The sequence below is a fragment of the Leptinotarsa decemlineata genome, unplaced genomic scaffold, assembly GCF_025532065.1.
Source record: "Leptinotarsa decemlineata unplaced genomic scaffold, Ldec_3_MD MMD2_tig00026328_RagTag_RagTag, whole genome shotgun sequence".
In the NCBI taxonomy this organism is placed as follows: domain Eukaryota; kingdom Metazoa; phylum Arthropoda; class Insecta; order Coleoptera; family Chrysomelidae; genus Leptinotarsa; species Leptinotarsa decemlineata.
The window spans coordinates 7,407,400-7,432,391 of NW_027412688.1; the positions used below are offsets into that span (position 1 = coordinate 7,407,400).

General features: G+C 34.4%; 1 protein-coding gene across 1 annotated transcript in view; it reads left to right on the top strand.

Moving 5' to 3' along the window:
• stum (mechanosensory transduction mediator stumble) overlaps window positions 1-24,992 on the top strand; it is a 124,224-nt gene that overhangs the window by 85,139 nt on the left and 14,093 nt on the right. Inside the window, exon 5 of the mRNA XM_074181982.1 lies at window positions 20,747-21,115. Within this exon, the coding sequence (XP_074038083.1) occupies window positions 20,747-21,115 (369 nt within the window). The remainder of the gene's footprint in view (window positions 1-20,746; window positions 21,116-24,992) is intronic.

Here is a 24,992-nt window from a genome sequence, read left to right on the forward strand (position 1 = left end):
ATATAAGTTACAATTTACGAAGGTTTTGGGTGATTTTAGCCATAATATATTATAAGTATCATAGTATATTATAAGTATCATAATATATTATATATTATGAAGTATTATAAGTATTGTAAGTATAAGTATATATTATAAGTATCAAGCCTCCTGGCGTGCCCAATCTACACCGTTGGAGTTACATGAAGATAGTGTGTCGTGAGATTGTTTATCTTGAATACTTTTAAATAAAAGTCCGCGCTAGCTTACCTACCTCTTATGTGATAGACACTATATTGCGAAATACTGAGCCATCAATACAATTAAATTGAATACTTTTCTTACCATGCACATTTTAGAATATCTGTCAAATTCTTATAAAAATTGATACAATTGTCGTTTCAAGTATTTAATATAAATAAAATTTGTCTTTAACACTATGTAATTTGCACGAATTGTTAAACAGTTATCAGGATATAATTAACTTGACGTAACTAAGTAAGCATTACGCATCGCGTCTACTGTGGGACGATGGGGGACGATGCGCGGGGGTAGAGGTGCGGTCTGAGCAATGAAGCGCCATCGCCGAGAACGCAACTGGAACGCGGGCAGACGCGTGAGGCTTTGATTCTCGAAGCTATTCATTACTTAATGCAGTTGGCATATTTTTTAAGTTACTGTATTTTTAGAATAAAAATATGAATAACTAGCTATTGCCCGCTCTCATATCAACGTACAGCCGAAGCTACTGAACCTAGAATCTTGAAATATGCAGGTAGGTTCTTTGTATAGCGTAAATAAGCACCAAGAAGGAAAATCAAAGATTCAATTGAGTTTTCTCAGTTTTGAAGTTGAAAACCTGAAATTTTGAGTTGATAAAAAATATTGTAACCATTTGTTTAAAATGGTCTGTTACGAAACTTAATGTGACAAACCAAATTCTACGCGGCCGAAGCCGCCGACAACAACTAGTATTAATCAATGTCTCATTTGCAAACAACAAAAATTCAATGATGCAGATTAGATGTTAAGTAGCTCTTGACGAATGTATGGAACCATTTGTTTCATGTCTCTTAGTGAGTTATGTTGAGAAGTACTTGGGTAAAAAAAATTGCTGAAGTCAACTGAAAATTCTGAAAGTTGACACACAAGCAAATCCAAAATCTGCGCTCAATGTATCCAATACAAGGATATCCAAAAAGTATTTTTTTTGTAGTGAACTAGTTTATTGTTTATCGAAATATGTATCTAGATGTGTCTAGAAAATAACGGCAGTGGTTTTCTGTGAGAAAAATGTTGCAAACCTCAAGGTCAATCGCCATATTGAAGAGTCACATTTTATCCCCTCCCCATATTCTAGCCAGTTGAAAGACACATGGAAGTATCAACAAGAAACCAAGAAATATCTAAAGATATTTATTTACATGTATATACATTCATTGATTATTATAGTTATAATAATTCTCTTGTTGAAATAGAACACAGATTTGACATTGGGAAGTTTGAATTGAGTAAGTAAGTTGAAATTATAAAAGATAAGTCAATTATACCATTATTATATACAAAATACACATAACAAGGTGCATTTTTGAATTATTTTTCGTATTAATTATATTTTTCACAGTAGTTATGTTTGCCAATACATAATTTTTTAACGAAAGTTCAAACTTTTTCAATTGACATACCTTGTGGTAATGGATTTTCAATTACTGGTTGGACTGGTTATTCTTATTTTATTCTTTGTGAGAAACGTGACATAAGTTATTGGTCCTGGTGTTATAGCTGAAGAAATATCGATTGGTGCGTGATGTTTGAACATATAAAAACTACACTATAATAGTATGTTTGTCTCATGTCAAAAAGTTGAATATGTAGTACATATTCATATTCTGAGCAGAATCGCTTTCAAAAATCGCATTAGAAGGTTTTCTAATGGTTGAATATGAGTAATTCAATACCTGTAAACTATGTTACTGCCACAGTATTGTAACTTAATGAACGTTGTCATCACAAAATAATAATACAAAACTATTTTTGATCACCATAATCAGAATAGTTTGATGAAAGGTTGAGGATTCTGATATGTAAGTATATTTGAACAATATCTGTTGACAATCTCTGTTGTAGTTTTCATTGGTGGTTAGTTTCGACCTAAGTATTTACATTCCTGGTCAAATTCGCCAAAAATATTCGTTTTCTTCTCTCAATAATATTATTGAGTTTTTATTTAGACACTCAGAACATGAATGAGAATGATGAAATAATATTTAACGATTTAAAGATGGCAAAAATGCCCAATAATTTTATTCTCCTATTGACTATTAGATTATTCCCAGATACTTCGAAAAAGAATTTGAAAAATTTTCTCAACAATTGAGTAATGATCTGAAGTATCCACATTTAACCTAAATTGAGTTTGTTTGGAAGAGTTTTCGGTTGAACAAGTGTGAGCTCTTTGGCTTACAAAAAGAACAAGAAAAATCTTCAAAATAACTATAGACCAGTTGTTTTTCATAAAATGAAAACAAAAATTGCAGAGAACCTGTAGATCAATATATTCCTGAATATTTGATGTGATTTGAGAGTTACCAGGAACATCATTTTTTCGAGCGAAAATGATGATATACCCATTTTTGTGACACCCATCTTCCGAATAATATAATCGACAAACACGGAAAATGTTGAACTATTGATATTTTCAAGACCTTTCATTAGAGCTTTCTAGCTGAATTCCTATAATATCATTTAGGTACCACAAATTGCTAGAATAGTTTTTTATCGATTATATTTGCCATCAACGCTGGTGTTCCCTACTCATATCAATGTCTTGACGTGAGAAAAACGTCAGTAAATTCAAGCAGAGAAATGATATAAGAAAATGTATATACATATGAAATGACTAGAATAATTAAATATCTCTGGATGTGTATAGGACATCCTCGTCACAAACAATTACTAAAAATAATATAAAGTATAAATATAAAATATATTAAAGTTCATATGGTGTATATTAAATAAACCATACACCTCACATGGAAATAATGTTACGGTTGAAACTCCTCAACAGTGTAGTTTTTTGACAATAAGAGTTGCCTAACTTTTCTCTTGAAAATATGGACATTTCCTGAAACTTCAATGTCGTCGGGAAGTTTGTTACACAGTTTGCATCCCTGATAGTCAAAACTTTTTTGGTAGAGAGCAGTTCGATGTTGACTGGGTAGAAGTAAGTGGTCATTTCGTGTCAAATGGGGTGAGGGTCTGTTGGCAGTTAATTCGTTTATATTGCGGTATACATAATGTACGTGCCTCAAGTATATATATTCTTGCAACTGTTAATATTTTTAAATTCTGAAATGCTCCCCTACAGGACTCTCTAAATCCTAACTTAACTTAACCTAATGAAGATCCTGCAAAAATATTCACTTTGACCAAATAGGATTTAATGCTAAGGAAATCCAGGTGGTTCCAATGAGAAACGTGGTGTCTTCTATGAACATTTTGATATCCTTCCAAAAAGTTCCTTAATAAGAGGTAGGATTTTATTGTATATAGCCATTAATAATGAAGATCTGAATGAAATATCACCTTGGGGAGATGATAAGTATAATTTAATGCTGAGGAAATCTAAATGTTTTTAATAACAAACCTTTTTTTTTTCTAAACATTTCAATCTTCTTCCAGGACATTCCTCGATAACAAGTGGTGAGTTTTTGGTTACACTCATTACCGTAAAGAAGATCTGGAAGGAATTTCACCTCGGGGTGATGGTAACCAAGTAGAATTTGATACTGAAAGATCCAAGTGCTTCCAATTACAAACCTGTTTTCTTCTCTGAACATTTTGATGTCGTTCCAGGAAGTTCCTCAATAAAAACTGAGAGTTTCTTGGTTAACTATTCATTACTATAATGAAGATGTGGAAAAAATTTCACCTTGGGGCGATGGTCACCCCAAGTAGGTGTTTCCGATTACAAACATGGCTTCTCATCTGAACATTTAGAAATCCTTCCAGAAAGGTCCTCAACAAAAACTAGGGGTTTTTCGCTTAAATTAATTACTGTAATGGAGGTCAGAAGAAAATTTCAAGTGATGATGAGAATTCAAAAGAAAATCCAGGTGGTTTCAATTACCAACTTGGTTTCTTCTCTGAACATTTTGATTTCGTTCCAGAAAGATCCTCAATAATAAGTAGGAGTGTTTTGATTATATTCATTACTATTATGAAGATCATCTTGGGATGATTTCGTTCCAGAAAGATCCTCAATAATAAGTAGGAGTGTTTTGATTATATTCATTACTATTATGAAGATCATCTTGGGATGATGAAAACCAAGTGTAATTTAAAGCTTAAAAATCCAGGTTTTATTTCAAGTCTAGATTTTTCTCTGAATATTTTGATTTCCTTCCAGAAAGTTCTTCAATAAGAAGTAGTAGTTTGTAAATCATATTCATTACTATAATGAAGATCTGGAAGAATTTCCACTTTGAGATGATGGTAACCAAGTATAATTTATTTTAAGGTAATCCGGGTGTTACACAAACTTTGCTTCTTCTCTAATCATTTTGATATCCTTCCAGAAAGTTACTCAATAAGAAGTGGGTATCTTTTGGTGACACTCATTGCTGAAATGAAGATCTGAAATAGATATGCAAATCCCAATGTGGTCAATAATACGAAGAAATCGCTAAAATAAATGAAGCCAGGTGGGTAAAGCAACTGCGTGTAGGGTCTAAGGCTATTTGTAATATGTTGTGAGTGTTGATCAGTGTTGAAAACTTCACAGGGTATTAGCAGGGTTCGGCAACATGCAATTACCTTGAAGGGTTGCTTTTGTCACTGGTCATCGTTATTTGTTCACAAAATTCCTTATCTAAATTGCTATGGAAGTTCTCCTCATTTCTTGAACAGCGTATTTCCAGAAAGTTCCCCAATGAGGAGTAAGAGCTTCTTGGTTATACTTATTACTATAGTGGAGATCTGGAAGAAATTTTCACTGGGAGTGATTGCAACCAAGTAGAATTCAATGTTAAAGAAATCCAGGTGTTTCCAATCATGAACGTGACTTCTTCCATGAACATTTTGTAATCCTTTGTTTGAATTTGATTGACAATATTTCAGTAGTGCGGTCTCCCATGAAATTTATTTTGTAACCCTTCTAGATAGATTCATTGCTATACATTCGCATCGAAAGTAGCACATTGAATTAATTCGCAATTCGTGATTGATTAAACCATCGAGTTTAACCCTCGAGGTAGTAATACGCACGCCTTTGTTGTTAAGGGTTGGACGTTGTCCAGCCAATATAATGTAACGTTTTCGACCGCATTGAAGTTGTGAAAGTGGTGATCGACACTTTGCAAACGCTCTTGAATAACAAAAACTGTTCTTTAAAAAACTTCCCTGATCCTTAAAAGTAAAGTGAAGTGATAAATAATAAAAAAATTAAATATTTCCGATAATGACCCTAATATCAGTGAACGTAATCGACAAATATAAATGGTATTTGAATACGTTTTATTATATAACTGAATGTTGATGGCTTTTGGTTGTTGTAGGATTTTCGTTGCGTTGTGGCAGTAGACACCGATAGATGTCACTCGGGTGTTCTTAGTGTAGATATTCAAAAACTGTTTTTTCAAATTTGTAGTGCATGATTGTTACCAAGTCATCGATTTTTCTGTATGATGTACGTTTTTTATAGTCTTTGAATTGCAGTTTTGTGGTTAAATTCAATGCCAGATTTGCAACCATACCTATACAGAAAAACCATCAAATTTTGCACAAAAAATAATTGAATGTTACTTCCGTCAAACGGTTTCACTCATGTTTGAATTGAGAGTGTGCAGAAATTTGGTGTTTTTTGAAAATGAGGAATAGAAATGCTTCTGAAAGTTTCATAACGTTTCAAAGTTTTACATCATTATTTCGTAGTTCTACATTTTATACGATTTTTATTTCTACACAAATGTTTTCAGTAACTAATCTGGAAAATTCTACAATATTCTTTTGAAGTTTTATATTCTATAAAACTTTCATTTTTGCACAACTGTTTTCAGTGAAAGTATGTACTTTTGCTAAATTCATTTTTATCAAAAGTGCCCTATCAAGAATCCGTTTTTCTTAGTGAATTTTTCGCCTCGTAAGTATGAACCTCTGGAAATGAGCTCTGACACTATGCCTTCAACTGTCAATACCAAACTGCCTTATACAGTACTTTACCCGAGTAGAGAGGATTGGATACTCCGGGAGAAGTAAATATTAAGAGCAGATAGTTGTTGATTCACAGATGGATCAAAAAGACCTTCAGGCACTGGTGCAGGTGTTTTCAGTTGCAGACCCAGGACAGATACATCAACCTGCCTAGAGACTTACGCGACTGTGTTTCCAGCGAAAATCTATGCTACTGAATTGTGTGCAGACAGATTGGTAGAATCCATCCTCAAACACAAGTCAATAAAAATTTCTCGGACAGTCAAGCTGCTCTTGGCTCCTGCCGAGCAACGTCTATAAGTTGGTAGCAAATTGCCAAAAACGACTCTCTTGAATAGGAAGACTTAACAAATTGTCTCTGGTCTGGATTCCTGGCCACTTTGGCCTGCAAGGCAAATGAGGCTGCTGATTCCCTTGCAAAGGAGGGTACTGCAAGTAGCTTCATCGAACCAGAACCTGTCATTGGCATTGCTTAAGGTTTTGACAAACAAACATTGAACACCTGGATGGCAAGAAGATTTAAAGACTTCTGGGCAAATTCTTTCAGGATTGGCTTACTCCAAGGCATTAATTCACCCTTCAAAGCTTGAAACCAAACATGCTTCCTTACAGGTCACTGTCGTCTGAATCATCATATGTAGAGACACGGACTGTCGAAAGACAGTGTGTGTCGCCTCTGTTTTGAAAATTATGAAATAGTAGAGCATATACTTCGTACCTGCTTCGCCACGAACCGAATCAGGTTTTCAGAGTCTGGTAGAACCACACTTTTATCATCTGACCTGAAAGATCACTCAGCATATAAAGTATTCGGCGTCGTTGAGAAGCTGGTTTATTTGGTCGAGTTTGAATAGGTGTGAGCCACAATGAACCCTTGCGGGTTGTGGTGGAGTGCCGAATAGACCCTGTGTTCATTTTTGTGTTGAAAGTATATGATTAGAAACTGAATTTGTTCATTAAAGGTATAGTACTAATGATAAATAATCGAAAAATACGGGGTTGAGTAATCAAATATCTAAAAATCAATATGAAAATATCATCAGAATGCAAAGGTAATACGAATTAATAGAAAACAAATAAATTGTGTCACTATAAACAAATATAAACCTTGAAAACAATATACAAATATCGATTCGATTTCGGCCTTGATAGCATTTGACGAACAGTAAAAAATGTTGAGTGACATTCCCATTTCTCAACATTCAAATAATTGTAAAAAAAGGATAACTAGTTGAATGGAATTACTCTCTGATTCTCTAATGTTGATACATTGAGTTGATGCTGATTCTAAGGCCCATCTTACACGTTCAATAGTATTTTATACAGCTTAAATAACTTTCATAATAAGGACACCAGATGATTGAACCATTTTCCAAAAGAGAGCTCACCAATAGACTGTATAACAACTTAAGAGTAATCAAATGCTTTGCCTTCAATATATTGAGTATATGAAGTGAGTTTCTCATCAAATAGAATTCCTAAGTTAGATTTGAAAGAGGTATAGTTCAACGAGATATTACTTTTTGGAAAAGAAATGTTCTGGCTTCCTACTTCTTGCCTTCAGATGTGAACCACATTTTTTGTATAAGGGTTGTTTATTAAACGCTTCCGATCTTTAAATTTAAATGAAACAAAGTGTGTGTGAGATATCATAGAAATTTTTTATTCGTTTGAAAGACATTGATGCCATTATGTGTGGAATATTACATTGTTCAAATATCCGCCACGGCTTCTCTGATTGGAGCGCATCCGAAATGTCCAATTCTCCATGACTCTAGCGCATACATCAGATTGAATTTGACCGATGGCGTGGGTTATTTTGGCTTTGGGGACCGCTGTAGTTTGTAGCTCATTCGCATTCAGCTGCAACTCAAAAAAAACCCACAAGAAAAAGTCTAACGGGGTCAAATCGAACGATCTTGGTGGCCAGTTCATATCACCTTCACGTGAGGTCTGTATGTTTGTCCCAGTATTAGCTAGAAAAATGGTTGTCTTCTAGTAGAGAATTTCCGAATCGTACTGTAAAGGGATTGCTAAGAAAAGTGAATGTTCTGAATGTCATCTTTGGTACTGATTCATGCACTACATTTGAAATTAAACTGTGACAAACTTGTTTTATCTCGATGGATTGTTATGTCCAGTAATGCCCCTTTGTGATTAGCCATATATAATCTAATATTCACCGCAAATTTTAAAATAATAATTTTTCAATACTTTTAAGAGGGTTGTTTTTTTCTTGGAAGAATCCAAAAACCATTCAACTGATTGCCATTAACTTTCATGTTGAAATTTCAGTATCCTCTCTAATATTTGGTAAAGTTTATAATATGGTGAAGACCTTTCACGGCCAGAGATATATAAAGAAGAAAAAGTATTGAGACATAAAAAACGTGGTCTCTTCAACTACGAAGAGGAAATATAAATTAGAAGCTTCCTTCACGACTGGGAAAGGCATCTTCAGTAGCGATATAGTACGACAAATCTAGAGATTGAAGATCACATGTTAATTACAGTAAATTCTAAACAGTCAATTTTCAATTAGAAATCAACCGGCTACCCAATTACAACTGTGTAATCTACCATCCTAGGTCGACTCAGTCTTTCACAGATCTGGTAGACGAACTTACCTTACATCACAGAGTGTAAACTTTCACGGCCGTAGATAACTAATTTCAAAGCTACTTCGATGGTTTTAGATTTTTTCGAAGATAAAAACACAAGTCTTATAAAAAAATCCTCAAGGCACTCTAAGAGCGATGCCTGTGCGAAAGTAGTGATTCACATTGGATTTGAATCGTTGGAGATTAACTTCATTTGGAAAACCGTTCTCGGGAAGTTCATTCTATATGAAATCAGTTCTCCAAATGAGAGAGTTCTTGAACAGTGAAGTTCCAGATGTACTGAGTTAAAACTCAAAACGATGAGTAGCCACAGTCCGTCTCATATTTCTGATATGTATCGCTTTTGGTAGAATCAAATGTGCCAAGTCACTTGAGAGTATCTATAGAAGAGAGACAAATCTCCAACCTTTCTTCGATGTTCCAGGCTATCAAGATTGTACGTGATGTTCGCGTCTCCAATCAGGGGGATGGCTCTTTTCTGGGTAGAATCCAGCAACTTCAGGGTATGCTTAGAGGCGGAGCTCCATGCATGAGAACAATACTTCAAATTAGGTCTGATCTGAGCTTTATAAAGCATCAAAAGTTGCTGAGGTGTGTACAGTTTTCTGGATCGCAACAGTGTTTCAAGTTTTTGAGAAGCGGCTTTTGAAATTCCAGCGACATGATTGTGACATGACATATTGGTGTCCATTCAAACTTATCAGAAAGTAGAATTGTCTGACCTGACATTATTATATCCGGTTCGGAGACATTTCCTTTTTTGGATAAAATCGATGCCTGGGTTTATGTGGCATTGAAGTGAACCTGGTTAGTTCTGTCCCAATTCAATATTACTTCTAGATCCTCATTAAGATATGCAACCTCCTGCTGCTGGTGAAGATGTGCATCCACCGCCGATGTCCTGGAATCCAAATGACGAAACAAGTGTGCTGTCGTCAGCAAAGCAATATATTGGATTCTTGGTTTCCTCCAATAAGTCGTTGATATACAATGAAAAGAGGGTTGGAGACAATATAGATCGCTGAGGTATACCAGCCTTGATGGTAAACGTATTCGAGAGATATTCGTCGACGGCCATTTGCAGGGAACATTCTTTCAGGAAGCTGAAGAGCCATACACAAAAATGATCCGACATGTCATAGCATCGAAGTTTGGCCAGCAAACCATCATGCCACACACGGTCAAAGGTTGTAATTTGTAGGTTTATAATAGATGAAACGTCAATTTCATCTATTACTACGGAAGACACTATCAAAGGCGATGAGGCAATGTACAAGTTGCTCTGGTTTAGTTCCCTTTCGATTGGAATTGTTTCTGTGCTTTTGAAGTTCCTATGGCCCCCCAATATACTATTGGATATTAATTCTTAGTTCTATCGAGAAGATGGACCTGTTCAAACGCGATAACCTGGGTGCTTTCTGTGAGTGCATGCTGATTTGTCGGTCTGTCCCATTCCATACTTTTTCTTGTGTTCACATTACCGGCTACTCACATTTCTCTTCGTGGTTCCAATGTAGACCAATCAACAGTCGTCCAGTGTTGCTGAATACCCTGAGGAGTCATAATCTGAACTCTACTTCCTCTGATGGTTTTTGGTAGGTCTGAGTATCGATTTCCCGTTGTATTTCTCCGAAATTCTCCCAATTTGGCTCCCATCATTCGCATAGGGCAGGTAAGCTTCTCCATGGCTTATCTCAAGTTACCTCCATTCTCTTTCCTGGATTATACCGCTGGCTCCAAATCTGCTTCATTGACCCATTTCCTTTGAAGGCAGTTTATAGATCACTGTGATCCTCGGTAGACTCTCAGATTCACGGATCCGTCGGTTTTAATAACCCCCTCTTATGTACTTCCTGGTAGTTGTAGTTATTATTCGGAAACCTGTCTGGGTGCGTTGGTTTTCTATACACTTCATAACCGAGTGTCCTATTTTCACGTTTGTTCACTAATCTATCCAAAAAGGTGAATGCTTCCGTTGTGTATTGAATTTTTAAGTTGAAGAAGGTCAGATATGACAGACATTTGTTTAGTTGCAACGCTCACCACCAGTGGAATGAACCCGGAGGCTCAAACCTTGAGTATAGTATCTACTGTGGGGACAACCAAAATCAAAATCTCTTCATTTCCTATTCGGTATAATACTAGTGAAATCTTTTTACATATGTACAGAATCATTCTCCTATACGCAGGAGTCAGGGGAGGGAAGGAAGGAGGTATAGTTATAGAAAAAGTGGAGGTCACGGAAGATATCTAATGTTAAAGGGGCTGATTACCTTCTAAGCACTGTGATATTCCTCATCAGGGGGTTTTTCAGTAGAAAGAACTTGAAGAATTTCTGAGACAGCCTCCTGATATGATCTATGACCGTCTCAACTTCAGCTAGATCTAACAGATCAACCAATGAATGTATGTCACTATTCGCGCAAATACGGAGCACATTATTCTACATCGTCACGAGTCTCCTTAGAAGCGTTCTCGTGAGGCTGCAGAATAGGGAACAGGGAGACATAGGGAACATAGCTGGTCTCATTACTTGTTTGTAGGGAGTTCCGTGCACTGAGTGGATATGTGCCTTTTACCGCCGCAGATGCTCGTTGGATTGCCAGGCTCAAGTTTTCCTGAAAATTCAGACGTCTATCGAGGATAACTCCCAGATATCGTGCCTTTGATTCGCAACTTCCGGAAGATCTTTACATTGGTGAATTTCTTCGAGAAGTTGATGAGCTCAGTATCCGATGGGTTCATCTCGATTTTGTTCCTCTCAAAATACGGCAAAATTGCGGTATTGTCCGCAAAAATACCAACATTCGCTCGCGAGAACATAAGTGTACAATGAGTACGGGTACGGTGATAGGCATTACTCCTCCGGGACACCTGCTTTAATTGGGTAATGGTTTGGTCCACTCAAACACGAAAAGTTCGGTTGCTCAGGTAGGATTCAAGAATCCTAATCACGAATAAAGGCATACCTGCCGACCACATTTTGGCGACAAACCCCTCCGTCTATACCTTATCAAAGGCTTTCTGAATGTCCAGCAGGTCCATAACTGTATTCTTTCCCTGATGGAAAGATTCCTTTATCCCGTGAACAACTCGGATCAATTGCGAGATCGTGTTTCGTCCACGCCGAAACCCGAATTGCCCGTGATAAGTTTCGCCCTCCCCTCCGAGGACATCCAAAGCGATTTGTTCCATGATTCATCGCCTTTAATAGCTTTGATAACGCTAACGCGCTTTGATAACGCTACCGCGCTTTGATAACGCTACCGCAGTCGTAGATGGAACGTTGGGTATGAAAATCTGCACACCACAGACAAAAAAAAGACAGAAAATAGCTTTGACACAATTACTACAGCACTGCTGAAGATGTCCACACAGTTGTAAGTGATAACGTCACTTTCTACATAGTTTTCTTCTTTATATTCATCGAGTGGTATGGGGATTAGAAATATGTCATCTTCTTTAGTTAAATCTTTACTTGATAAGAGGAGAAATATTGAGGCATAATAATTGTCAAATTGCGTTTTTCATTCGTGGTTTTGTTGCTAGAACTGAGAAAAACTTGTCAAACACACAACTATCCATCTGATATTACGAATTAAAAAAAAATACTATTTCAGAATGGAAATAGGGAAGCTATCCAAATAACGACTATGATAACCTGATTATGTTCATTGGTCTGGGATGTGTCCTGTTAACTTTTTTCTCGGCTGTAACAGAATCGTGAAAACAATCTATAAAAAATTGTGCCCTAGGAAGGAACTATACGACAATGACTTTCATATACGTTATGCCCTTGCATGAAGAGTACAACGGATATGGAAATATCGAAAACGGCGGGTATGAAAAAACTTCTTACTTTTCATGATTATATGCAAAGCGTGTTAAGTCGCCACAGAATAAATCAGACGTTTCCAAGAATAAGTAATTAATACTTTCTTATGAAAAATTGTGTAGATACTACACACGAAACGTTTGTAATTAGATTTTGACGAGCTTGTCGGCAACTTGTATTCACTCACCTTGTCTAAAAATCTTGTTGTTTTGATTGCAATTTCAGTTTTCTAATTTGTAATTTTCATACGCGCTGTTCCACAAAGAGGTAGCAAAATTGCCCGTGGGTGTTCTCACATAAATGAATTGAACTTGCTTTGTAAACTTTAATATTTATCGTTTTAATATATGTTATATTTGGGTACATATATGCCCAAATAACACACAATTGTGATATTTCTACCTGATACCCACGGTTGACTAGTTAGTGTTTCAATTTTTTTTCTATTCTTTGAATTGGGTTGTTGTCTTTTAAAACTGAGTTTATACACTATGATTAAATTATGATTTTTGCCCAATTTTTTTTGGCAATTGAACAGAACTGGCCGATACTTGATGAAAATCCATATTAAAACTAATTAATACAGTGTATTGTATGATTTTCACTATAAAGGGTTTCACAAAAACTACGACACGTGTTTCGCTATACACTAGCTTTCTCAAGCGTTACTAATAAGTTACTTCTACATCACAACTATTCCATACCCTAAAATACAAATATAAAAATAATTATTTGTAGTTCCTTATTACATATAAATACAATGAATATTCAATCTATAGATATAATAAAATAAAACTACAAATGCGGCTAGAAACAACATGTACCGGAAGATCTTAGTTCTAGCCTTGAAGAAAAGAAAACTAAACTAGAGAAAAAATCAAGAAAAAAGAAATGAAAAAAAAAGAGGACGAAGAGAGAGGGAAGAGGGAGAGTTATTACTGAAAATTTTTCAGAAGTATAAAATCTATGAAATCAATGACTTTTTGATTGAGCAGCGATGAGAAATTTTTTGTAACAGCAATCAAATGAAGAAACTTTACTAACTTTATATTTTTGTGGAATATAATTATACAAACTATATATATTATAACTGAAGGATCGTCGATATAGAGTGGTTCGATGGGGCGGAGGAGAAAATAACCCTGTAAACCTAAAATTTAAAGTGTGTACATCACTACGAAATCTAATTTTATCATACAAATATGATGGACATTTGTTAATCAATATTTCATGAAAGAGGGTAGCCGAGTGTAAAACACGTCTATTTTCCATAGTTAACCAATTGGTTTCCTTAAGTATATATGAAATTTTGTCATATTTTCTAATACCACATATAAACCTAAGACATGATTTTTGACCTCTTTCAATTCTAAAATGTCTTTTTCATCCAGGCTTGAACCATACACAACATCACAATGCAGAATGATTGAACACAAGCATATTTGTTAATTTTATTTTAAAACTCATTGATAATAAATGACGATGAGGATAAAGCATTTTCGAACTCATGTAACTTCTTTGAACACATTTTGTGACATGTTTTGTAAATCTTAAATCCACGTCCATTACGATACCTAAATTTTTTGCCTCGTTTGTGGGGCATATTACTGTACCATCAATAACAATATTAATTATATCTTTCTCCACAAATCTACGATTAGTATCAAAAACAAGCAGATTAGTTTTGTTCGAATTGATTTTGAGGTTATGAGCTTCAGATGCTAAAATAAGACGAGCTGGATCTTCATTCAATTTTCGAGTAGCAGTAGCAACGTCATTCGGATTAAATGATAGATATAGTTGTATGTCATCTGCATACATATGTGAATTACAATGTCTCAGAACAGAAACTAGATCAGAAGTGTATATGCAAAATAATAAGGGTCCAAGTTTAGATCTCTGAGGCACTCCAAATTTAATAAATTCACTGCTTGATTTTCCCTTCAAAGTTTCTACAAATTGTGAACAATGTTTAAAATAGCTTTTAATTAAATTTATAGCAGGTTCAGAGAACCCGTTGAAGTTCAAAATTGCAAATAAAATTGGATAACTAATAGTATCAAAAGCTTTGGAGAAGTCTATAAGTATCAAAGCAGTTGGGTTATCTTTGTCAGCAGCTTCGAAAATATCATCAGTTATTTTCAAGAGAGCAGTTGTACAGCTATGTTCTTTACAAAAACCTGACTGGTTGATTGTTAAAATATTAAAGGAATTTAAAAAGCATTTGATTTGAAAACTCATTATTTTTTTCAATACTTTTGAACAAGTAGGTAGCAGACTAATGGGGCGCAAATCGTTATGAGTATTTAGATTAGATATTTTAGGAAGAGTCAGTATTTTAGAAATCTTCCACATTTCAGGAAATATATTATTCTGCAAACATGAATTCATTATATCAGTGAGATATGGTAGTATCATAGGACAGCAAAGAAGTAGCATATCTATATTAATTTCATCTGAACCTATGGCTCTTGTTTTTATCTCTAAAATACATTTGTAAACAATATTTTCTGTTACCGGCTAAAAGCGAAATTTGTCAATAGATATATTATTTTTTAAATTACTGTTATAATAATTCAATAACTCATTACTAGGTACAAAATGTTGGTCAGAATTACTCAAAAAACATTTATTGATTTTAATAAGATCATTTAGTCTTTCTGGCAAGTTATTTTTTACGAGAATATATATTAAGATCTTTAAGTTTATTTCATGATAATTTACTATTATGGTTACCACTTATAACCTGATTGAGATATGCTTCTTTCTCATTTCTCATCATTATATTGATTTGGTTTCTTAGTAATTCATAATAGTTCCAATCAGTAACGTTCTTAGTTTTTTTGAATTTTCTAAGAGCTTTATCCCTTAGACCTCTTATCTGTTTCACATTATCAGAGAGCCATGGTTGTTAAACCTTCCTCACTTTTACTTTTTTTACTGGCGCAACAGTATCAAATATGAGTAGCATCAAATTAGTGAAATATTTAACCTTGTCATCAACATCCTGAAAAAACAAAATGTCATTAAAGGGTGATAGTAACAGCAGCTGCAGCAAATGATCTCTGTCGATTCGCTTAAAATGTCTATATTAAAATTTCCTCATTTCTATAAATTTCATCTTGAATTGCACCCAATACTAAATTATGATCAGAAATGTGAGATGTGTCCTGAGTGCCGTAGTGATTAACTTTTGCTTCATTGGATACTATATTAAAGTCAAGTAAAGTTGAAGTAACATCTGTGATTCTTGTTGGTGTATCAATTGATTGTTTTAAATTGAAGCTATCAATGCAGTCTAAAAATTTTTCTGTATCATTTTCAGCAAGTAACAAGATATCGATATTAATGTCGCCTCCACATATTATTTCATCAAAGTCAGGAACGATTTCTGATAAAGTTAACTCTAAAATATTGAAAATTTCGCTAAATTTAAACGTAGAACCAGGTGAAGGTATATAATACTCCAGCTGCCATATTTTTTTATTTTATGTTATTTTTATCCACAACTGTCATCAATAAGTTTTTAATTCTGTATCTGAACCGCAGATATATACCTACCCTCTTCCGCCTCTCGACTCTCTATCACATCTAATGAACTTGTAACCATTGATTTGAATATGTTTATCTGGTATGGTATCAGAAAGTCATGTTTCAACAACTCCAAAAATATCATAGTTTCCATGTTTCAACAACTCCAAAAATATCATAGTTTCCTTGGACAATGAGATCTTTTACATCTGGAAAATGGCTAATAAGAGATCTTACATTTAAATAACCAAAAGATATGTATTTCATAGCTGAGAGTAGAAGAAAGTAAAAAAATATATAAAGGAAGAGAAAAGAAATCAACCAAAAAATTACAAAATAAAAATGAGTTTTGAGTACGACAATTGAAACTAAATTAATTTTTTTTTAATGAAATATCTCAGTCAACTTGAAAATTCGTCTCCCGTCTTTTGAATCTTCTTCAAATCTTCCATTGTTTTCAATGCAATTTTTTTGTCATTGTGTTTGACATATATGATCCCATTTTTTGACCAGACTGCCTCTCTGCCATATTGTACTTTGGCCTTAATCATCAATTCCAGGCGTTGCTTGGTAAGTTCTTCAGCTATTGACAGTCCACTACCCCTTAATTTGCTTTTATTGAAGAAAATAATATTTCGGTCTGCCAAACAGCTGAATTTTACCCTAATTAGTCGAGGTTTTACAGCTCCATCCCTGTAAAACCCCACTCTGTAGCAATTTTCGAATCCAGTAATATCTGCATGTAGCTTATCTTTGAAAAACTTTGTTAGTTTTTCACTTAAATTTTCGTTTTTGACGTCCTCGATGCCGAATAATCTCAGCTCATACATTTTAGAATTTTGTTCCAACTCAAAAATTTTAATGCCAAGTCACTGTGTATGGCAGTTCTCTGGGATAGATCAACATCTTCAAGTTTTTCTTTGAGTTCTAAATTGTTATTCTCAACGCAATTCAATCTTTTCATAATTGTTTCCACATCTTTATCAAGTTTCATTATTGTATTATTGTGTTGTGTTTGTACTTCAACTGTTGTTTTCTTAACCTCACACATTTTTCTGGTTAATCCTTCAATATCCGAGGACCATTTTTTTGACACTAGGTTAAATATTTTATCAGCAAGGCTACTTGTATGCCTAGTTTCCAATAAATGAATCTACCTTATGAGGTTTAGGTATAAATTGATTAACTATATGAATAAATAAAATTTCCGAAAATGCTGTAATTATATTTAACTTTCTTTACCTGTAAATAAACAAATTTAATAAAGGTGAATTATTCAGTTCAAATTGATCATTCTTAAGATATTGAGAGCTTTCAAATTCATTCATTTCCATACTTTCCAGCTTGAGTTTTAAACCTTTCTTCTGAAAATAGAGGGGCTTGAATTCATGGTTGAACTCATGTCCCTCTGTGATTAAATGAGTGGCATTTGTGGAGTTTATTTTTTCATTCTGGAAACTATTTCTGTGTTCCTTTATGCGGGCTTTGAACGTTCTTCCAGTTTGACCTATATAAAACATCGGACATGACCCACATGATAATTAATACACTCCTGATTTTTCAGAAACTGAACTTATTTTTTGGTTGTTCTTGATGTGCATGCCTAAGTTGTTGTTGGTTTTGAAAGCAATATTTACACTTTTGTTGTGCAGAAAATTTGAAATATTCGTAGTGGGTTGGCCTAAGTAGGTTAAGATTCTATAACTTTTATCCTCATCTCTTCGAATTGGGTAAACTTCTTTCAAAGCTAAGCTGTATAACTTTTTGATAAGAGATAATGTATTAGACTGCTATCGTATTCATTGTTGACGGCTATTTGTTTTATTATGTACAGTTCTTTATTGAAATTTATTGAAATTCGCCTCTGACCAGAGAACATTTATCAGTTGTGGATCATACTGTTGAATGCTGCTACAGGTGAATGGACGAATTATGAATGATAATATCTGTATGTTTATTATTAACTTTCGTTATTATCAAATCGAAAAAATTTATAGAGTCGTCCTTTTCCATCTCTATGGTGAATGTGATGAAGGGTGGAGAGAATTGATGAAATTCAAGAACTTAGTCAATGGTCTGTTCGTTCCTATGAAACATACCAGGATATCATCTACATATCTATACAAATACACGAAACATCTTACCAGTGGGTTACTGTGTATTTTTCTCTTTCCATTGTCCACGAAAATTTATTGCCAGAATGGGACTGTTTCTCATACTGATGATGATGGAAGGTTGAAAACCTAACTTGTTGAAGAGTGTGGAACTAAAACAAATTCAAAAACTCTCAATATCTCATGAACGATCAAAGTGACTGAATAATTTGCCATTAATAAATCTGTTTATTTCCCAAGAAAAGTTACGTATAGTTACGGTACTTTCGAAAATTTAATTTATTCATATAGTTGATAAATTCATACCTGACTTTTACAGGTAGATTCATTCATTAGCAAGTAGGCATACAAGTAGGTAATATTTTAGAGTATAAAATAGTCGTAATTTAGAAGTAAATTATTATTTTCAGAAAACTATTGTATAGCGAAACAAATGTCGCCGTTTTTTGACAGTGAAAATCATACAATAATTTGTATCAATGAGTTCAAATTTTTTGGTTCTTCAATTCATTTTCTTTATTTTTCAATTGAACAATTCCAATTTCGCTATTGGGTTTTATTGGGTTTCATATCTAGAACTCAGTTTCATTTCCTTTTGGCACTGATGTCTCATCAGTTGTTTCATTATGGTGTTTGAATAAATATCTTTATCACTGTAGATAGTGTGAGTACAAGAAGTTTTTGTTAGCACCCATCATTTTGTTAATTATCAATTTCCTTTATAACATTGACAGATAGATGAAACTGGAAAAGACTTCACTCTGAAAAAATTGCGTTAGCTCAATGGTTTCTACGTAACGTGTTCTCATTTTCTATACAGGGTGAAAACTCTGCAAATTTGACAACATTTTAAACTCGATAGGGACAACTTGCCTGAAATATTTATATTTTCAAAATGGCGGCACTTACGGTTATACCGGAAGTAGCTGTCAAACTAGTTATTTTAAATGAAACACAAAACACTACTTGTCTGGTGGATGTTCTTGGTATGCTGGATCCAAAATTCTTGAAGTTTTCAATAATTTCTTTTGACAGTATTTAGTGATGGTTTTTTCCCGGAAATCGGGTCGCAAATGTCATACATGTCCTTCAAATAACTTCATCAACTTCTCCGTACGTTATAAATAAATTCAAATAATCTTCGTTTATGTAATTTAATTGTCCCGGCATGATTTATTATTGACAATTTGCAAATGATAAATAGTGACATTATCGTATCAATTGATCGTTTTCCAAGGCCACGCCGTCATGGCCAACTGACAGTATTTCGAAACACTATAATGAGTATTCTGTCGACAGAAAAATATTAAACTGCAAATGAATTAATTTCATAGTTATTGTACAACGATGAAAATAAAAGCAATGAAAATTAATTGGCCTCCGTGGCGACTTCATTGCTTCCAGTGGCGCATTTGCTTTTTCAGCTGCAGGAAAACCCGGAAAAACCTGCAGCACCACAGCATCTGAAAATCTTGATCTGCCAATGTCCTCTCACTCATAAAACAAAATGTAGGGAGTCTCCAGAGTCTTCAATAGCTTCAATACATCGCCTGCAAATATTCAAAAAACTACTTATTCTCAGAATAGGTATCTTTATAGAAAGTTACCCTCATTTTCAATGCACAATACGATTAAATCATATAAGCGGTGGGTTTCCATTTGAAAAAAGCCACTTCAGACGATTTATTGAATTTCATTTATATTCTTCTTTTTGACTACCCTGTTTTGATAATTATCGAAATTCCATATAAAATGTTTTGAATTTGGTTCTACTCTGTAAGTAACTCGACCAAAATATAATGATAAAGGTTTCCTTATAGGAACAATTGATATTTATTGTAGGGTTTGCAAACATCATTTTTGACATAAACACTCAAATATGTCAAAAACAGTGAGACTGAGGTATATAACATTATACACAAAAAGTATTCAGATTCTGATGAAGAATCAAAACATGTAATAATATATAGGGCGTTCTATTCAAAATAACAAAGTTGACACCTACTTCTGATATAACCAAAAGTAACGTCATCTTGAGAATTTTTAATCGAGTCGTGCTTATCGATTTCAGTATACTGTCAAATTTTCAGATTTTTTCTAATTATAGGTTTCCCAAAATCGATCGTTCAGTTTCTGGAGATCTACCCTGTATACATACTGTCCTCAATAATATATTTGGTAATCTTTTTCTTATTTCATGTTTTTCCAATCTCCAGTATCACAAAATTGACCTAAAACAAATACTGATTCATTATTTTGAAGTTACACTATAATGTGGACCCTTTTGTTACTTCCCTATCGTCTCATCCACACTTTAGAAAGCATTTAGAATTATTCCAACTGTCTAATTACTGAAATTCTCATAAAAATAATATTTTTTGAAAACTATTTATTACAAGTTGAAATTGTCAGCCAATCCACCATCTAGCAATAAAACATTTCATTTGTTCTTTTAGCTTACCTCCTTCTCAATCAACTCCACCCCCAGAACCAGAAAAGCAACCACCTCCAAAAAATGGCTGCACTAAATTTTTCACCACCTGTAGAAAAAAGATGTGTAAATGCTGCGACAAAAAAGGGAAATCGGAGAAGAAGGGAAAGTCAAAGAGCCCAGTGAGCTGCTTCAACTGTCTTAAAAAGAAGAAGAATCCACCCGCTACGATAGTTATTGAAGATGAAGTCAATAAAAAAACGAATTGCTTTGACAGGCTGAAATGCTGCAAAACCAAAAAAATTGGCGATCTGAGCTGCTTCCCAAAGGCTAAGCGGAAAGAAAGTTGGGCTGAGAGAAGAGACAGCATACTCAGTACTCCCACTCCTCCAAAGTATGTACCAAATCAACTTTTCTTGTGAATATCACAAAAATAGACACTACTCTTGAAAAAAGAATGCTTGGAGTGCGAAATGTATATACTTTTTGATAAAAATAGATTGCGAAAAATAATCTGAACACTTTATTTCTCATAGATGCATATGGTAATTGATTGATTACTTCTGAATAGTGATTACACATTATTATTTTACTGTCACAATGGAATTTTTTTAGTACTTTAGTACTACTTGGTAGTAACTATAGAAAAAATATCTAAATGGTTGTTTTATATAGAATTAAAAGCAGCTCGAAGAAATCCTAGTTAATCAATAAATAATATCCAATGATAATTTTGCTTTTAAGTAATCTATCATTGATCAGTGCCAATCATTTTTGAAACAAAACAAAGTTGTAGGATGAAACACATTGAGAAATGAAGAAAATATGACGAAAATGAACGAAAAAAATGATTTACGGGCAATCTGAGGTCGGACAGTGGAAGGGGGTGGGTTTTTAAGGGTAAAAAATTGTTTATTGCGATTTTCGGCAAAAGTACAAGTGCTATGGTGAAAACTTGAACATCAAAGATGTAGGTGAGGAAAGATCTACAACTTTTTGTGAGAACACTTTTTTACTAAATCTAAAATTTATGAGAAAAATTCAAATAACCGATTTTTTGGTTTTTCATTTTTATCTTCTGCATTTTTTTCGCCAAATTTGATGAAAATTTACCATCTCATGTCCCAAACATACTATGATTTTTTGGATTTGAAATATTCATTTTTTCCGTTATTTTGATTCAATATCGAAAACCACCGAAAGCACCAAATCAAAAACTCTCACATCAAAATATCTTTTTTTTTAATTGGTATGATTTCTGTTTGTTGATATTTCTACCTTTTGATGGTGTAAAAAAACTATACATTACTTTCGCAAGTCTTCACAGAAAATAGGAAAGAACTAAAAAACTGGAATCCGAAAACATTAATGTCATCACTATTTAAAATTCAGAGAATTTATTACCAAATTAGATAAAAACTTACTTTTCCATGTCCCAAACATACTACGATTTTTTGGATTTGAATTATTCATTTTTTCTCGTTATTTTGATTCAATATCGAAAAAGCACCGAACGTCCCGAATTAAAAACTCTCACGTCAAAATATCTTTTTTTTTTGATCGATATGATTCTTATTTGTTGATATTTCTACCTTTTGAGGGTGTAAAAAACTATACATTACTTTCGCAAATCTTTTCAGAAAATACGAAAGAACTAAAAAAAAAATCGAATCCGAAAACATTCTTTTCATCATTAGGTAAAATTTAGAGATATTTATAGAAACTTTCACTTCAATTACTTGAAAAATGTAAGATTCTGATGAACAAAATAATTTCAAAAATTGAATTCTCTAACATATGTTTGAATGTCGAGATGAGAGTTAATTCTTGAAAAGGAGAGAAATTTTTTTGCAGAGTTGTTAGTGTTTTTTGAATCCAATGTGCTGTCAATTAAGAAGCCTGAGTATTTGAAGCAATCTTGATGTTGAGTGTACTTATATCTAACAAACTGTAATATTATTGCGTTGGTCTGCTTCATTTTCATTACCAATTTATTTATATTGAGAAAACTACACATTGAAAATCATTATGAAATATTGCTATTGATCAGAATCACTATAAAACAAAATCACTCTTTCAGATTCACAATGATTGAATTATATCTCCCAGTATAAAATATTATTTTCATTTCTGTTGTGGAAATCTGTGCAAATTCATAAAAACACCCAACTTTTCTTTCATATCCACATGGTTATAGTGAAAGTATTTTTGAGGACAAAATACAAGCACTACAGGAAACTTTTCAAGGGGCTCTAAGAGCGGTGCCTGTGCTAAAGTAGTGATTCACATAGGGTTTGAATCGCTGTAGATTGAATTCATTTAGGAAAATGTTCTCAGGAAGTTTATTTCTCTCGAGCGTAGTTCTCCAAATGAGAGAGTTTTTGAACAGTGGAGTTCGAGGAGTACTCAGTTGAACCTCAAAACGATAAGCAGCCACAGTCCGTCGCGAATTTCTGATATGTATCTTTGAAATGAAAAAAGTGTCTATCGTGAATGCAAGATACTTAACACTATCGCAATTTTCACGTTGTCATATCCAAATTGATAATATCAAGCACCGGATTTATACGAGATCGGTCAAAAAATAAGGTGACTGTTCAAACTTCGCGGGCGATTTTTTGTTTTTTTATAGTGATACACCCGTCTCAAACATATGTTTACATTCCCACATGTCCAGTTTATTGGTGAGAAGCATAAAAGAGTTTTGCGTGTTCGGTGGTTTTTTGGTGTCTAAAAAATGAATTCAAGAATTTGCATCAAATTTCGTGTAAAAAATGCAATTCAGTCCTCAAAAACACTCGAAATGTTGACAGTGGCATACGGTGACTGTACTCTTAGTTGGAAAAATGTTTGAGAGGCCGAGAAGATGTGAATGACGACGCTCGCCCTGGATGCCCTAGCACATTAGGTTAGTTTGGGTTAGGTTTAAAGTGAGTTTAAAGGTTGCGCAACCCGCAAGGATTCATGGTGGCTGACACCTATCCACACTCGGCCAAATAAATCCAGCTTCTTAACGAAGCCGATTAGTTTGTATGGTGAGTGGTCTTTCAGATCGGATGATAAGAGTACGGATCCCCCAGCACATTAACAATCGATGAAAATGTCGAAAAAGAGAAAGTTTCTGAGGAAGTAGACATATCGATTAAATTTTTTTCGGAAGTTTTGGGCATGTAGCGTGTGGCAGCGAAGTCCGTTTCAAAGTTGCTGAAGTTTGATCAGAAAAACCGTCACATGAGCATCGTTCAGGAATTGTTGAATGACGTCAACGGCGATTCAGATTATCTCGAAAGGGTCATAATTGGTGACGAATCATGGGTATGGTTCCAATGGAAGAGCCCAGAAGAGCCAACATCAAAAAGAGCACGCCAAGTTCGATAAAATGTCGAAGTTTTGCTCCCTGTTTTATTCGATCACCATGGCGTAATGCATCAGGCGTAATGGCGAAATGCACCGTGATCATGCCGCAGCCACCGTATACACCCGATTTGTCCCATTGCGACTTTTTTTTGTTCCCAATATTGAAGAAACCCATAAAAGGACGGCGTTTTGCAATAATTTAGGAGACAAAAACTGAATCACTGAGACAGCTCAAAAACATACCAAAAAGGGCATATCAGGACTGCTTTGAGTAATGAAAAAAACGCTGGCACAAGTATACTATTACTGCTGGGGACTGCTTTGGAGGGGACAAAATAGAAATTGATGAATAATTTTTTTTGTGGAAAAATTAAAATTAACCTTTTTTTTAACAGACCTCGTATTACTCAGTTTTTACAATCAAATTCTATTATTCTGATTATTAACTGACAAATATAGTCTCTTCTGTCTGACTGTAGAGTAGGGAGGGTGAGTGTAGGCCCACAGCACTTAGGCCACATGTGACCCATTGTACATCCTCCCGAAGAGTTGTCCTCCTAGGACATCGTCCAACCTGTTCTTTCCAGAAAGGTAGACAGGTCATTGGGAGACATTTCCTTTATATCGGTAGTTGTAGGCCAAGACTCGCCGAACAGACACTCTCTTATTGGCGATACTTGCGATACTTAGTTGACAGTGGTCAGTCAGAAATCCTACTGTTGAGGGTAGGTTGTTCCTGGTCATCGCCAATATAGTATCTTCTGTCTGTCTGTAGAATAGGGAGGGTGAGTGTAGGCCCACAGTACTTAGGCCACATGTGACCCATTGTACATTATCCCGTGGAGTTGTCCTCCTAGGTCATCGTCCATCCTGTTCTTTCCAGGAAGGTGTACAGGTCACTATGATAGAACTCT